At 45.5% G+C, this 14,694-nt stretch overlaps 1 protein-coding gene across 4 annotated transcripts in view; it reads left to right on the top strand.

Annotated features, from left to right (window-relative positions):
• EPSTI1 (epithelial stromal interaction 1) overlaps nucleotides 1-14,694 on the top strand; it is a 161,998-nt gene that overhangs the window by 22,630 nt on the left and 124,674 nt on the right. Inside the window, exons 2-3 of one of the 4 annotated variants that reach the window (XM_069758226.1) lie at nucleotides 11,397-11,545; nucleotides 12,119-13,235. The exons of the other annotated variants lie outside the window; for them this stretch is intronic. Coding sequence (XP_069614327.1) covers nucleotides 11,532-11,545; nucleotides 12,119-13,094 — 990 coding nt within the window. The 5' untranslated portion in view covers nucleotides 11,397-11,531 and the 3' untranslated portion in view covers nucleotides 13,095-13,235. Of the gene's footprint in view, nucleotides 1-11,396; nucleotides 11,546-12,118; nucleotides 13,236-14,694 lie in introns of those variants that run through there. 4 annotated transcript variants of the gene reach the window in all.

Raw genomic sequence — 14,694 nt, 5'->3', positions numbered from 1 at the left:
AAAGTGTGAAAAAAGCCTTAGCAAAAGCCGGCAATTGGATGACACACAGATACTTTTTGGAGAAAAAATCGCATCCTTGCATTAAATACGGATCACTGTTCAGGAACTTTTCTGCGTATCTCAGCCGTAAAAAACAGACTGTATTTTTATACGTTAGGTCTGACCCTGGCCTAAATGTGATTCTGTCTACACCCAGCTGAATAGTTTAGGTGTGTCTCTCGCTTAGGTTTAATTTCTTCAACTTTCCTATATTTTCGCTAAGTCTGTTAGGCCGGTTTCTCACGTCAGTGGCTCCGGTACGTGAGGTAATAATAATAATAATAATAATAATTTTATTTATATAGCGCCAACATATTCCGCAGCGCTTTACAAATTATAGAGGGGACTTGTACAGACAATAGACATTACAGCATAACAGATATCACAGTTCAAAATAGATACCAAGAGGAGTGAGGGCCCTGCTCGCAAGCTTACAAACTATGAGGAAAAGGGGAGACACGAGAGGTGGAAGTTTCCTCACGTACCGGAGGGAGGTGGGAGCTGACCGGGAACTTTATTTTAAACACACACAAAAAAAACCCTGATTTTTCATTCCTTCTCTCCAGCGAACGCTGCTGGGAAGAAGGAATGAATTCTGGATTCAGCACCCAAAGCAGGGGACAGCGCTTAACTCTAGAGCTGTTTCCTGCACGGTGCGTGTGGTACCCAGTCGGCACACGGACGGCACACGGATGCCGCACGTGTGCCACACTGATGTGCCACATGAGCACACGGACACACGGACACGGATAACTCCGGTACCGATTTTTCTGGTACCGGAATTATCTGGACGTGTGCGACAGGCCTTAGACAAAGACATTCATTTTATCTCACACACACATACTGACTCATACTCCATCTTGGTAAGATGGAAATAATATACCGTATATTTCGTATTATAAGACGCTCTGGATTATAAAACTCCCGGATTGCAAGATGCACCCCAAAGTGTGAGAAAAATAGGAAAACATTTTTTAAAAAATAAAATGGTGTCTCTTATAACCCATGCATCTTATTGCTTACCTGGGGTGGTGGCTGTGGTGAAGCAGGGTCCCAGGGTTGCTGCTGGAGGAGGCAGGAGTGGGGTGATGCTACAGGCCGCAGTCTGGGATGAGGGGATGTTCTGATGTGCGTCGCGCCGCTGCAGGGTGTTTTACCAGAGTTCACCGCACAGGAAACCATGGAACTACGGGGGCTCTGGCCTTTCACAAAATGTCGGCAGAGCCCCCACAGCACTGGAGACACTTGCAGCAGCATCGGACACCCTCACAGCATCACCGCACACCCCTGACACCCTCACAGCATCACCGCACACCCCTGCAGCTCCGCTGGGCACCTGCAGCACTGCCGGACACCCCCTCATCCCAGCCTGTGGCCTGCAGCAATGGTATCGGTAAGATATATCTGCATTATAAGACACACACCCATTTTCTCCCCAAATTTGGGGTAAAAAAGTGCATCTTATCCGAAAAATACGGTATGTAGAAAATCCACAATAGAGTTAGGATAGTTAAGTATAAATCCTGCTCTCACAATTCCCTTGTTTTGTGGCAGTGTGTGGCTGTTCCAGCTGAAGTGCCCATTTACAGACTTTCTCCAGATATATTTTCCTCCTCTAACAGAAAAAGACCGTGTTCCTACACCGCTTTGCTGGATTCTCCAGATGGGTCTGCCTGTCACACCATTGGATGGACACACATGCGCTACAACAAGCAAAGAAACTATACGGGTGTCACATTCATGCACTTGTCAGAGTTGGCATACAACAGTTGGTCATAGTAGATATAATTTATCCAGTCCACATTTTTATTTGCTATAACGATGGGGAATAGCGATTCTAATCTGGCTGCTACTTGATCATTGGTTTTAATAATAATAATAATAATCTTTATTTTTATATAGCGCTAACATATTCCTCAGCGCTTAACAGTTTTGCACACATTATCATCGCTGTTCCCTCATGGGGCTCACAATCTAAATTCCCCATCAGTATGTCTTTGGAATGTGGGAGGAAACTGGAGTGCCCAGAGGAAACACACGCAAACACAGAGAGAACATACAAACGTTTTGCTAATGTTGTCTTTGGTGGGGTTTGAACCCCGGACTCCAGCGCTGCAGTGCTATCCACTGAGCCACCGTGCTGCCCTACAACTCGTCTGGTATTCCTCTTGGGACTCTATTAGCATCCATGTATACATGAGGGTCGAAAACAGTAGGAATACTGATGTCTGTGGTTTTCCTTGCATATTTGTGGAGCTTGTCTGTATATTGAGTCACAATCTGGAGTGGTATCAGGAATTTAACGATAACACATGTACCCTTCCATCCCACTGGCAGTACTGAAAAAAATCACCATTTCCACACATCCACCACAAGTCAGGCCTAGCTACCGTCTGATTCAGGAGGACATGGCCTCGTACCAAGTTAGTGGTGGTGTGGTACTGCAGTACAAGGAACGTAAGTGCTTTGGGTCAATGCTACCCGTTAAACTCTGGAAACAAGTGTAATTCTTTGGATGGGGCTAACTCCATTGGCCTTAATGTGTTTAGATTTTATGGGGAAAAATACAACTGCCGAAGCAGATTAAACTCTGTAGTATTTTCTCCTTCTATAACAGAAAATATCTGAACTAAGCAAGTAAAAGCAATAGTGTTTGTATGTTTGCTTACAGGGAAGAACACAAGGAATGAGTCTTTGAAAGTGTAAGATTGCGGGGTCTCAGTCTTGTGAAGAAAACTGGTTCCTCCCAGGTCATCAATCCACGACGTAACTACACAGGCACAGCTCTCCGGCACCCCTTTGTCTCTCAGGTCAATAACGGAACTGCACCTAGAGCAAATGGCCGCCTGGGAGACTGCCCTGTTAACCACACTGGGTATTCTAAGATTCGCAATCAGAATAAAAGGATCAGCCCAAAATTAATTTATGGTTTAATTTCCTTAAGGGCACACTAGATAATTACAAGAAATATACAGTAATAATATACCAAGAGTTACAGTCAGAGTAAAATATAACAATAATAGTACAAGGCTTAGAGGTATAAAGCTGGAGGTTAATTGACCAGGTTGAAGGTCGCTTGTGGAGGCCGGGGAGCTCTGAGTTCCACAGGTACAAGACTTCTAGTTTCCGGGCAGCCCCAAAAAAGCAAGTGCTTGCTCCCCTCTGGCTGGCAAATGCCCTGTTCCTTATTTCTTCATCATCTTCTGTTGTGTCTGACTCTCTATGTGTCCTCAGCTCTTAATCCTTCTGTGTCCCTCCCCCTGTACCTGGGTGGGCTAGCAATCTCCACCCTTCAGCTTCTTTGCAGAATCTATTCCCTATACCTACTAAATGGAATAACTTCTCTCAGGATGATTGGATCAGTACACGGGCAGTACAAGCGCATGTGGATTGTTCTGCCAGTCATACAGGATCAAACCTGGAACCATTCGATCGCTGTGGGAGGCTGATCTCTATATCTCAGGTTCCAGAACTCTCACTGACCCGGGAGCTGCACTGTCAGATGTGCAATTTCTTCAGTGCTATGAGGATATTTTTTTTTGAGCCTGTACCTCGGACGATGCATCCATAATTCATAATTTCATGTTGTAGATGGTGCGGCTGGGAAGACAATAGACGTGTCCTCCTGTAGCCATCTGACATGTATGCTTTAATTGAGCCCCCAGGCACCTCCATGCCCCCTGCTGGTGTGGCTTCCTTGAAGTGCCATCTGCCTGCTACACTGGTCTCAGTCCATTACCATACTAAAGGGTCTTCATTCAAGTAGGGAAAAGGTGGGGGCCAGGAGTGAGACAAAATGGAGTCAGGCCAATCTCTGATAGGAGGCCAGCATTATGCCCCATATCCAAGATGGCGGCTGCTTCCTCTTCACAAGTCTCATTTAGAATAGGTCGGTCCCTGATATCCTTAAGATAAAAGTGTCCTAACCGGTCAGTGTCCTCCAAGATATTTAGCCCATCACATATAGTCCAGCATCTGTAATAGAGGGATTCTCTATTGTCAAGTATAAGGGAAGACAGTTGTCAGACTTACAGGTAAGACAGGACCCGACTGTACAACATTTGGTCATGTATTCTGATTGTAACAGAGTCATTCTAGTAAGAACGCTTCTACCCTTGCTGTCTGTCTTTTCTCAGGCTACAGAAGGTTCGCAGGCCTAGTCTTCCCCAGTGTTCCACCCCACCACACTTCAGGACTCACAATCAGATCCATAGCCAGTGTTGGTGGTGGTGACATGTATATACTTTTGGGTGAGTCTATGGGCGTCCCCACGCCACCACTTCACCCTTGGGCAGAGACCATGTTACACAGGTCAAATTTATAACTGACTACAGGATCTATAGTATTAAAATAGAAAGTGGTAACTGTCTCCCCATTCTTCAAAGCAAAAATGATAAGGCACAGGTTTTGCATCCACATAATTTGGTTGGCTTTCTTGGGTCAGCTGTCTTCCTGCAGTGTGAGAAATAGAATACAGTTGGGCTTTTCCTTAAGCTTTAAGGCCGTCTCAGTTGTCAGCAGAACTTGGAAGGGTCCATCAAATCGAGGCTCGAGGGCTCTTCTGACGTGTCTTTTGACCACCACCCAGTCTCTGGGCTGCAGGGTGTGGCTCCCTTCCATAGAATCTGGATTTGAAAGAGGAAAATAATAGTAAACTCAAGATCATATGTTAGACAAGTGTTTTGTAGGTGCAATAACATAAGAAGACAGCGTATCATGTTGCATCTAGAGCTGCTGTTGAAAATACAAACCTAGCCTAGGGGTTGACCCAACTACCACCTCATGTCAGCTGAGGCTTGTCTTTTTGTTGGGCACATACTTGATTGAGAATAGTGCAAGGGGCAAACATTCTGTCCACGATCTGCCCGTTTCAGCCATGGCTTTTTGGATTTTCAGATTCAGGATCCCATTGAATCTCTCTACTCTACCTCTACTTTGTGTATGGTACACAACATGAAAGGCCTATTCGACTCCCAGGGCAGTCATTATTTCCAGCATCACTCCAGTAAAGCGGATAATTCTATTACCCTCTATGGTCTCAGGCACCCCGTATCTGGAGATGACTTCTGAGATCAGTTTCTTCACTGTACCATTGGTGATGGCTCTATACACATGGCATACGCATCTGTCCAACGTAGGAAGAGGTCAACACACAAGTGTATCCTTAGGAAGTTGAATGTAGTCTTTCTGAATGCACTGGAATGGGTACATGGGCCTCGGTGTGTGTCTCATAGGCGTCTTAGTTGTGCATTCCACATTGTTGAGCGTACAGATCAGACAGGCTTGAACGTGTTTGGCTGCATTGAAACTGAACCCAGAAGCATACCAAAGGTGGTGGACGAGGCCTTTCATGGCAGGCTTTGACTGGTGGGTATTGTCATGAGTGACTTGAGCCATCATGGGATACAGAACTTGGGGAAGGCAAACTATGTCCTCCACATGTCACAGTTTTTCTGGTAACATCACAGCTTCCTTCTGTTGCCATCAGGCAAATTCTTCAACACCATCCTGTTGTTGAAGCTTCTGGAGAAGGTCGTAGGTCACAGGTGGGTCTGCAACGGAGGCCACCCGTGCAACTGCCCCTATAGCAGGGTTGTTTCCTGGTTTTGAAACTGCAGATTTTGCAGTCTGGTCAGCCAGATGGTTGGCTTTTGCTGTGGTTGAGTCATCCTTTGCATGACCTTTGACTCTCACTATGGCAACTTTCTCTGGTAAAAGTAGGGCCTCCATCGGGCATTGGACAGATTTATCTTTCTTGTTAGACTTACTTGCGAGGAAAGGTTAAGCTCTCCATTTAGGTCCATAGTCATGAAAATCTAGCAGTTGTAGGGCATGGAGTACAGCTCCCTGGTTGGATATGTGTGGCGACAGCAGTTCTGATTTTATGGTTTCATGGAGGGAAACAGCATAATCAGTGTAGAATCGGCCATCCATGCCATACTGTGATCCATTTACAAGATCTCATGGTCTGGGTTATCTAGTTGGACATTGGTAAGATGGCTGAAACCCCCCATGGGACATTAGTTGTAGACAGTCATGTTCCTCTTGTGGCTCAACTAGCAGGTCACATAAGTTACCACTACCATTTCCACCCTTTTCCCCCTCCAGATGCAGCAAAGTGGCTGGATTCAGACTAGTGCAACGGTGAATACTGATGTTATCAGACATGAGGAGGGCACATTGAAACCTGAAATGTCAAGCAGTACTTGAGAGTGAATGACTGTAACATCATGAACGACATAAACAGTGAGGGAGAAAGTTAGAAAAATTATAGCAGGTGCTGCACAGCATTCATGACCCTGACTCCCTTCACTGATGAAGAGGGAGGAGGGAGGTTAGCATGCTCTGCATCTAGGAGACAAAATACTCGATACTCCAAGCAGGACACTATTAATGGCTCTCTAGTCATGGATTTTAAACCTCCAACAAAGACACAGGACAGTAAAGAGGTGTGGATCTTTTATGTGCTCTCGTATCCTAAATCTTGCCATCTTTGCCAGAGCTGGGTATAATATTTTTTGACTGACTCGTTGTCATCCTATTGGATATCATAAAGGATGGCTGACTGGGAGGTTAACCTGTCTTGACCCCACTGGGTGAGTTTTCTCACATACTGCTTCCCACAACTAGTGAAGCATCAGTTTCGGGTAGGGCTCCTATTGCCCTTGCCACAAGGGGGTACATTGTATCCCCTTCCTCTGCTGATACCAGGTCTTCTACATCTCACCAAAAACAGGAGAAAGCCTTACCAATTTTTCTCTACCTCTCTAACAAATGGTATGAGGAAACATTTCAGGGTCTGGAATTCTACTCCTCATTGCCAGCAGTTCACTAGGATTCCAGGGATGCCACACACTCTCCTGTGCCAGAATTGGTGAATTTTATGGATGCGCTATTTTTGAGGCGGCTGAGAGCTGATGTTTTTTGTCTGGGCGGAGGTCAATATCCATGGCCCCTTCCTAGGCTATTGATATCAGCCTGCAGCTTTCTGCCTAGCCTTGGGTGGTTATTAATTATAAGGGCGGCCCCACGTAATTTTCTTGAGGGGGTCCCCCATTTTAATAACTAGTAAAGGCTACATATACAGCTGTGAGCTGATATTAATAGCCTGGGAAGCTCCATGTTTGTTACCCCCTTCCCAGGCTATAAACATCTGCGCACAGTTGTCATCTGCCCCCAGTTGTTAGTTTATTAAAATTTCGTGCAACCCCACACCATTTTTTTCTTTAAATTATTTAATTTAGCTAAACTATACATGCACTGCCCTAATTATATATGTAAAATCAATAGTGGACGGTTAGCTCCAGAGCGCCAGGAAGGTAGCCCCAAAGGAAGGGGGAAAGTGCAAAGTCCTCCCACAGCTCCAGCCGAACACCTCCAATGGAGGATACAGACACAGAAAAAAAAATTAAAGCTCAGTCTAAGGGTATGTGTCCACGGGCCGTTTTACATCCGGACTAGCTGCGGATTGAACGCTGCGTGGAGCCGCAGTGTTCAATCCGCAGCGTCCAGATGTTTCAGCATAGTGGAGGGGATTTTATGAAATCCCATCTCCACTATGCGTGGTAACACGCATCCGGCGGCCCTGCGATTCCGGACATGCAGCGCGTCTTTTTAGATCACAGCATGTCCGTTTACCTTGTGGCGCCGCTGCGCCTCCGCAAAGTAGATCACAGGGCCCTATGTGTGGGGTGCAATGATTCCGGATGTGTGCAATGAACACATCCATCATCATCGCTTCTCCAGAAGGGGGCGGGGCTTTGGGCTGAGCGAATTTTCCGCTCCGTCCAAAGCGCCGGCCATCCTGAAGTGGGACACATACCCTAAGGAGCGCAGAAAGAAGACTCTGACACCAGAATAGGGTTAAGCCACAACACGTTTCAACGGAAATATTGTCTTCATCAGGTGGACATTTTAATGGTGACATTAACCCCTTCCCGACCCATGACGCCACGTAGTCGTCATGAAAGTCGGTGCCAATCCGACCCATGACGCCTATGTGGCATCATGGAAGGATCGCGTCCCTGCAGATCCGGTGAAAGGGCTAACTCCAATTTCACCCGATCTGCAGGGACAGGGGGAGTGGTAGTATAGCCCAGGGGGGTGGCTTCACCCCCCCGTGGCTACGATCGCTCTGATTGGCTGTTGAAAGTGAAACTGCCAATCAGAGTGATTTGTAATATTTCACCTATTAAAACTGGTGAAATATTACAATCCAGCCATGGCCGAACACTGGTCTGCCCCACCCCCCACCGCACCGATCGCCCCCCCAGTTCTCTGATCTGTCCTATGCACCGCTCCCCTCCGTCCTCCTGTCCGCTCCCCCCGTGCTGTTGTCCGCTCCCCCCGTGCTGTTGTCCGCTCCCCTGTGCTCCAATCCCACCCCCCGTGCTCCAATCCAACCCCCCTGCACTCCGATCCACCCCCATGCTCAGATCCACTCCCCGTGCTCCAATCCATCCCCCCCATGCTCCGATCCACCCCCGTGCTCTGATCCACCCCCCGTGCTCCGATCCACCCCCGCGCTCCAATCCACCCCCCATGCTCCGATCCACCCCTCGTGCTCCCTCACCCCATCATACTTACCGAGCCTCCCGGGGTCCGTCCGTCTTCTCCATGGGCGCCGCCATCTTCCAAAATGGCAGGCGCATGCGCAGTGCGCCCGCCGAATCAGCCGTCAGATTCGTTCCAATGTGCATTTTGATCACTGTGATATAACCTATCACAGTGATCAAAATAAAAAAAAAGTAAATGACCCCCCCCCCTTTGTCACCCCCATAGGTAGGGACAATAATAAAATAAAGAATTTTTTTTTCCACTAAGGTTGGGGTTAGAACTAGGGTTATGGTTAGGGTTAGGGTTTTGGTATGTGCACACGTATTCAGGTCCTCTGCGGATTTTTCCGCAGCGGATTTGATAAATCCGGAGTGCTAAACCGCTGCGGATTTATGGTGGATTTACTGCGGTTTTTCTGCACATTTCACTGCGGTTTTACAACTGCGATTTTCTATTGGAGCAGTTGTAAAACCGCTGCGGAATCCGCAGAAAGAAGTGACATGCTGCGGAATGTAAACCGCTGCGTTTCCGTGCAGTTTTTCTGCAGCATGTGTACAGCGATTTTTGTTTCCCATAGGTTTACATTGAACTGTAGCATTTTCCGCAGCGTGTGCACATACCTTTAGAATTAGGCTATGTGCACACGGTGCGGATTTGGCTGCGGATCCGCAGCGGATTGGCTGCTGCGGATTCACAGCAGTGTTCAGTCAGGTTTACAGTACCATGTAAACCTATGGAAAACCAAATCCGCTGTGCCCATGGTGCGGAAAATACAGCGCAGAAACGCCGCCAGGCCTCGACCAATCAGCGACGGGCACAGCGACGATGATGTCATAAAGGACATAGAAATCCCACGTTTCTGATTCAGCGACGGGCACAGTATCGACGTAGATGTCATAATGGTTGCCATGGCGACGATGATGCCATAAAGGTTGCCTCGACCAATCAGTCCGTATTGTCCATGTTATGTTTTTTTTTTTTTTTTTTTACACATGGATCCCTTGTATAGCCGTATGTCGGTTTTGCAAGCCTGCGAGAAAAACACGCAGTACGGATGCCATACGGATTACATACGGAGGATGCCATGCACAAAAAACGCTGACACACCCTGCCTACGGAGGAGCTACGGACCACTATTTTGGGGACTTTTCAGCGTATTACGGCCGTAATATACGGACCGTATTGTCTTACGCTGAGTGTGGCTCCAGCCTTACAATGTATAGCCCTAAACAGCTATTGAGAACATATAAAAATATATAAGGTGGAAACCTATCACATCCTAAAAAATAACACACACGATATAAAAATATAATCAAAATAGTGAAATTATTATTAAAAAATAAAAATAAAGAAAGAAAAATAAAAAATAAAAATAAATCAAAGGAAACAATATTTATCTGGTCATTTTATCTATCATGAGGTTCAGTCCTTCAGGTGCCAACGTGCCGAGTTTAAAAATCCAAAAGCTTTCTTTATTTATTAAGCTACTAAAACGGTCAGCCACAGTGTCAGGTATACGATCAATAATTATTAATTTCAGAGATTGCAAATTTTTCTGATGCATTATTTAAAAATGTTTGGATAGACTGTGCAAAAGAAAGCAATTTTTGATGTTCTGACGATGTTTCTTGAGTCTAGCATGAATTGTTTGTATGGTACGGCCCACATATTGTAGACCGCAACCACATTCGATCAAATATACCACATAAGTGGATTGACAGTTAACAAATGAATTAATTTTAAAAATGGTGCCTGTTGTATTAGATTTGAATTCCCGTGCCCCATTCACAATAGAGGTACAGCAGAGACACTTGGAATTTCCACAGGCAAAACAGCCAGAATAAGGCCGGCGTCACACTGGCGAGTTTTACGGAAGTATGAGAGGCGCTGAAAATATGGATTGCATACAGTACAATGATTCTCTATGGCCCAGCTCCTATCTGCCGTATTTTACGGATCCGTATTATATGGTCTTGTACGGCTGTAGAAAATCTGTCAGCGTATTGCGCAAAAAATCGCTAATGAAAGTCTATGGGTGCGAGAAAAATACGAATTACACACGGACCAGCAGTGTGACTTGCAAGAAATATGCCAGACATCTCCAGACATCTCCAGGTGCCAGGAATTGTGCCAAGCCCTCAATCAGGAAGCTCAGACATGCTAATTAGCTGAAAAAGCCACACAGACATCCCGGAAGTCTGGTGCTCGCCTCCACGGAGTTGCAAGCAGCATAGCAAGCATCATTAACGTGGATATGCTCCTCATCCTGGTCCAAGAAAGGCCAGAAATCTGGGACCAGCGGGATCTAAATTATTCCAACCGGGCCAGGAAAGAGGCAGCTTGGAGGACCATCTGTGGGATCCTATTCCCAGATTATGCCCAACGACCACGTGCGGAGCAGACACAACTTTGTAAGTACACTCATGTTTCCACATTAATTAACCTTGAAAAATGCTTTACCTATATGATTACAGGAAGAATATTTTTGGCCTTAGTATGGTATTTTTTTTGAAAAAACAAAGATGATTAACATGAGAAAGTGTTTACGTACATAGCTAATATGGATGTTGCATTGGGTACTATTTTTGTTTACGCCAAACTGGTACAGAGGGGTGTGGACCCTGTCCTTGTGTTGTTTCTTTTTTTTGTTGTTGTTGTTGTTTTTTAAGCAATTGTAACTTTATGCAAATCATTTAAGAAGGCATTTTATTATCATCGATCAAATATGATCTATCAATGCCAACTGTTTTAAGCAATGTGCAGAATGAGCTTAAACAATATTTGTTACCATGTCATTGCAGTGGATGATGTTATGAGATGATGGCGCAGCATCAGGGACCAGTACCGGCGGGAAAGGCAGCAAGAAGTGGGTCAGCAGCACCACCCAAAAAAGGAAGTACATTTACTACGATCGTCTTTCCTTTTTGGATGCCACTATGGATCTAAAACAGTAAGTCAAAACAACACAACACATTTTTTTTTTAAATATTAGTATTAATATTATTTTTTCTGGTTCTAGCGCCATTTATTCCATGGCGCTTTACATGTAAGGAGGGGTAAACATTCTCCAAAAAATATTATTAAAAAAATGAAAAAACAAAATGGTACAGAAGGAGAGAGGACCCTGCTCGCAAAACATCACAAGCTACAACAAGGGATGGGTGAGAGTACAGTAGGCGAGGGTAGAGCTGTTCATGCAGTCGTTTGGTCGATCGGTGGTTACTGCAGGTTATCTGCTTGTTGGAAGAAGTGGGTCTTCATGCTCTTTTTGTAGCTTTCAATGCTTGGCGAGAGTATGATGTGTTGTGGTAGTGGTTTCCACAGTAGGGGTGATACGCGAGATAAATCTTGTATACGATTGTGGGAATAGGAGGTAAGAGGGGAGTAGAGATGGAGATCTTGTGAGGATCAGAGGTTGTGTGTAGGTAATTACCGGGAGACGAGGTCACAGATGTCTAATAAAATTATGTTATCAAATGACTCAACTATTAATGCTTTTTTTTGCTTTATTGTTTAATAACAGAACACAGTCCAACCTCACTGAGAGGGAGACCGGGTCTGAGTCAGAGGCTGTTATTGATCCCGTTAGTGTTGAAGAAGAGGTGGCAGGTCCATCTTTGGCCTCTTCTACCTCCATCCTTCCAGCGGCTTCTGCATCACAAGAGACAGCAGCAAGTGTGGAAGATGCAGCACCACCACCCTCAGCAGCACCTGATCCTGGAAGCCAGGAAGAGCATGGGCACAGCAGCAGCCCTACTGTCCCACTGGTGTCTTCCCCACAGTCAGCTAAGGCTTTACGCAGAGGCCGCAGAAGGAGAGAGCTACAAGCCAGTAGGAGGGATGTGGACGTTGGGGTCCTCAATTATTTGGCCAGGGCAGCCACGGATGAAGGAGAGGAGGCCTTTGCTCGCAGCCTTGCCCGTTACCTTCGTCCCCTTCCCCGTGAGGTGAGGCTACGTGTGAGACGGTGTATTCAAATCCTGATTGATTTAAGCAGCCCTCCAAATAACCCCTATGAGGTGTTTGAATTACTTGAGAGAAGGCAGCTTTCACAAACTAATCTCTTGCGCCTTCAAATAACTCAACAGGTGCATGGTCAATCAGGATTTGAAGCACCTCCTCCACGTTTGCCAACACCTCAACTTCTCCGAACCCAAAATCAACAAAGGCCAGCACCGTACGAAATGGCAGCCTGCAACCCAACTTCCCAATATGGCCACTTTTCCAGACCCAGTGATGTAGGCTGGTCACAAGCTGGGTTTGGACAACATGGCCATTTTGGGAGTGGGTATGAGTCCAGCCAATATGTCCGTCAGCATGAGGGCCAGAGACAATTACCTTATGGCCAATACCCAACTGGCCAATATGAACAAGGACTGTATTTGACTCAGCAACTCACTGCCTCCTCACAGGGTGAAGGACAATTGGCCCAACAAAGGCCCCCTGAACAGGACCCTGAGTTGCCGCCATCTCCACCGCCAACTTACAGGGATCTGTAAGTCAATTTTTTTTTTTTCTTTGTTACGCAAAACCATGTTTTTGTTTATTTTGTGCTGTATTTGCACTTTGTTGTGTTTTGTTGTTGGAAAAAAATACAAAAACAAAAAAATTAAAACCATATGCCAAAAATATGGTTAAGAGTTTACAACAAAAGGCTTTTGCTGTAAAAAATGTTATCAAAAACCAATTGATGTTTGTGGAACAATCATTACTACATCACACACATATGCTCTGTTCATAATCATCTGGTAATTAAGGAAATACAACACACAGAGTACTGTTTCGTTGGCACAAACAAATTTATGTTGATAATATATTTGGAAAATAAGAAAATCACAACTGAGAAACAGCACAATCTTGCCAGGGAGTAGCACCCTGAGGAGAAACAAAATAATTGGTGAAAACATCCCTAACTTTTATGCCAGAAAGGGGACGACGCGGACGAGGGCCTTGTGGTGTAGGCCTAATCGCATTGCTCAACATGTGTTCAGCAATATCAGCTGAGGAGCAATCATGTATGCGGGTAAAATTGTGCAACATTATATAGGCTTTTATGACTTCATTCACTGAGCTGAACGGCAGACTGGAGGACATGCCATTTGGCCACCAGAATACCAAAGGCGCACTCTACCAGTCTCCGCACCCTAGAAAGCTGCAAATTAAAGATCCTCCGCTGGTGGTCCAGGTTGCGCAGGGGATAAGGCCTCATGACGTGTCTCGTCAGTTGGAACGCCTCATCTCCAACAAGAACAAAAGGCACTGCTTCCGCATTGGAGCCTGGGAGTTGTTGTGGTGGTGGGAGATCTAACTGGTTGTCACGTAGCCGCTGACCCATAATGGACGAATTGAAGACCCTAGAGTCTCCAGTTCGGCTATAGGTCCCAATGTCCACAATTATACAACTGTAGTTACTGTTAACTACAGCTAACAGAGCTACAGAGAAAAGCTGCTTATAATTGTAGAATTGGGAGCCAGAATTCGGCGGCTTACGTACCCTGATATGTTTCCCATCCACGGCTCCAACGCAGTTTGGGAAGTCACAAGTGTCCTGGAACCCAAGGGCTATTTTGAGCCAATCAGCCTGTTTTGGCTCAGGCATCACAAGTTCCTGGAGTTTAGCCCATATTTGACTACAGGTTGACCGCACAATGCCCGAAATTGTCGACCGGCCAATCAGAAACTCCAGGTGTAGTCCCGCATACGACAAGCCAGTAAACAGGAAGCTGAAAGTGTAAAAAAAGGAATATTAGGTATGTAACAAGAGTTCGCACAAAACATGAAGAAGCACAAGTAAATTGGATATTTTAAAAAACATGATTAACGCTGTAAAATGAAAAATTTACCTAGGGTGCTTAACTATAACATTAAACACACTTTTTTGGATCTGCTTGTGCCCTAATGTACACATATACTTGAAAAAACCTGCTAGAACACAACACATAAACAAAAAAAATCATCAACATACAGTATGTGAGGATGTTGAATACATACCGTAAGGTAAGGAGAAGACGCTCCTCTGCGGATATGGCTTTGCGCATCCTTGTGTCCTGATAGGTGATACTTGGATGTAATATCTCCAACAATATATCAAAGGTTCTG

The sequence above is a fragment of the Ranitomeya imitator genome, chromosome 3, assembly GCF_032444005.1.
Source record: "Ranitomeya imitator isolate aRanImi1 chromosome 3, aRanImi1.pri, whole genome shotgun sequence".
Classification (NCBI taxonomy): domain Eukaryota; kingdom Metazoa; phylum Chordata; class Amphibia; order Anura; family Dendrobatidae; genus Ranitomeya; species Ranitomeya imitator.
The sequence above is the reverse complement of the archived record's forward strand: the minus strand, read 5'-3'. Positions and strand labels throughout refer to the sequence as shown.